Here is a 661-nt window from a genome sequence, read left to right on the forward strand (position 1 = left end):
GTAGTTTTTTAATGTAGCTATTGTGTCAATTTTTAGATGTTTTTTGAAAAAACTATATTCGTAAGGAAAATCGTGATGTTTGTTCTCAAAGCGAAGTTTGAATTATTGGACTTATCACCCAAAAGATCACTAGAAAAGAATTATATAATATACTTCCTTTGCTCAAGTATCCACCATCGCACATGTCTGTCCTTTTTGGGGTGTGTGTACCTGCGCGTATGTTTGTGTGCGTCCCCCTCCCCCCTCGGGCGGATGCGTGCCTGTCATGTTGCATGTGGTGGTGTCGTGTTCTAGGTTCAACCCCGAGCCGTGGGCTCCTCGCGGCCGCTTTGCTCAGCCCGCGCACTCTCACCACTTCCGCTCGCACTCCACTGACCTCTCGACCCGCGGCCTGCCCAGGTACGTACTCTCTCCCTCCCTAGTCCGCATGGAGGCCCTGGCTGCTGCTGCTGCCCAGTTTGTGGTCCCTCGCAGCTGTGTTACATCACCTGCCATTATTGGATTTTTTTAAACTTTGGGTTATGTTTTTTGTTTCTTTTATTCATGTTATATATAATTGTTTATGTATAAGTTCATGCCTTGTTTAGAGTTGATATTTGTGTTGGTTTAAAGGAAAAAGATAAAGAAAAACTTGCACATACTGATCAGTGCATGAATTGTG

At 44.6% G+C, this 661-nt stretch overlaps 1 protein-coding gene across 1 annotated transcript in view; it reads left to right on the forward strand.

Moving 5' to 3' along the window:
• The window catches only part of LOC119590894 (putative protein TPRXL), a 7,389-nt gene extending 6,820 nt beyond the window's left edge, over positions 1-569 (forward strand). The window contains exon 3 of the mRNA XM_037939631.1: positions 295-569. Within this exon, the coding sequence (XP_037795559.1) occupies positions 295-511 (217 nt within the window). The 3' untranslated portion in view covers positions 512-569. The remainder of the gene's footprint in view (positions 1-294) is intronic.
• Positions 570-661: the final 92 nt, after the last annotated feature.

This window comes from Penaeus monodon, chromosome 28 (assembly GCF_015228065.2).
Source record: "Penaeus monodon isolate SGIC_2016 chromosome 28, NSTDA_Pmon_1, whole genome shotgun sequence".
Taxonomy (NCBI): Eukaryota; Metazoa; Arthropoda; class Malacostraca; order Decapoda; family Penaeidae; genus Penaeus; species Penaeus monodon.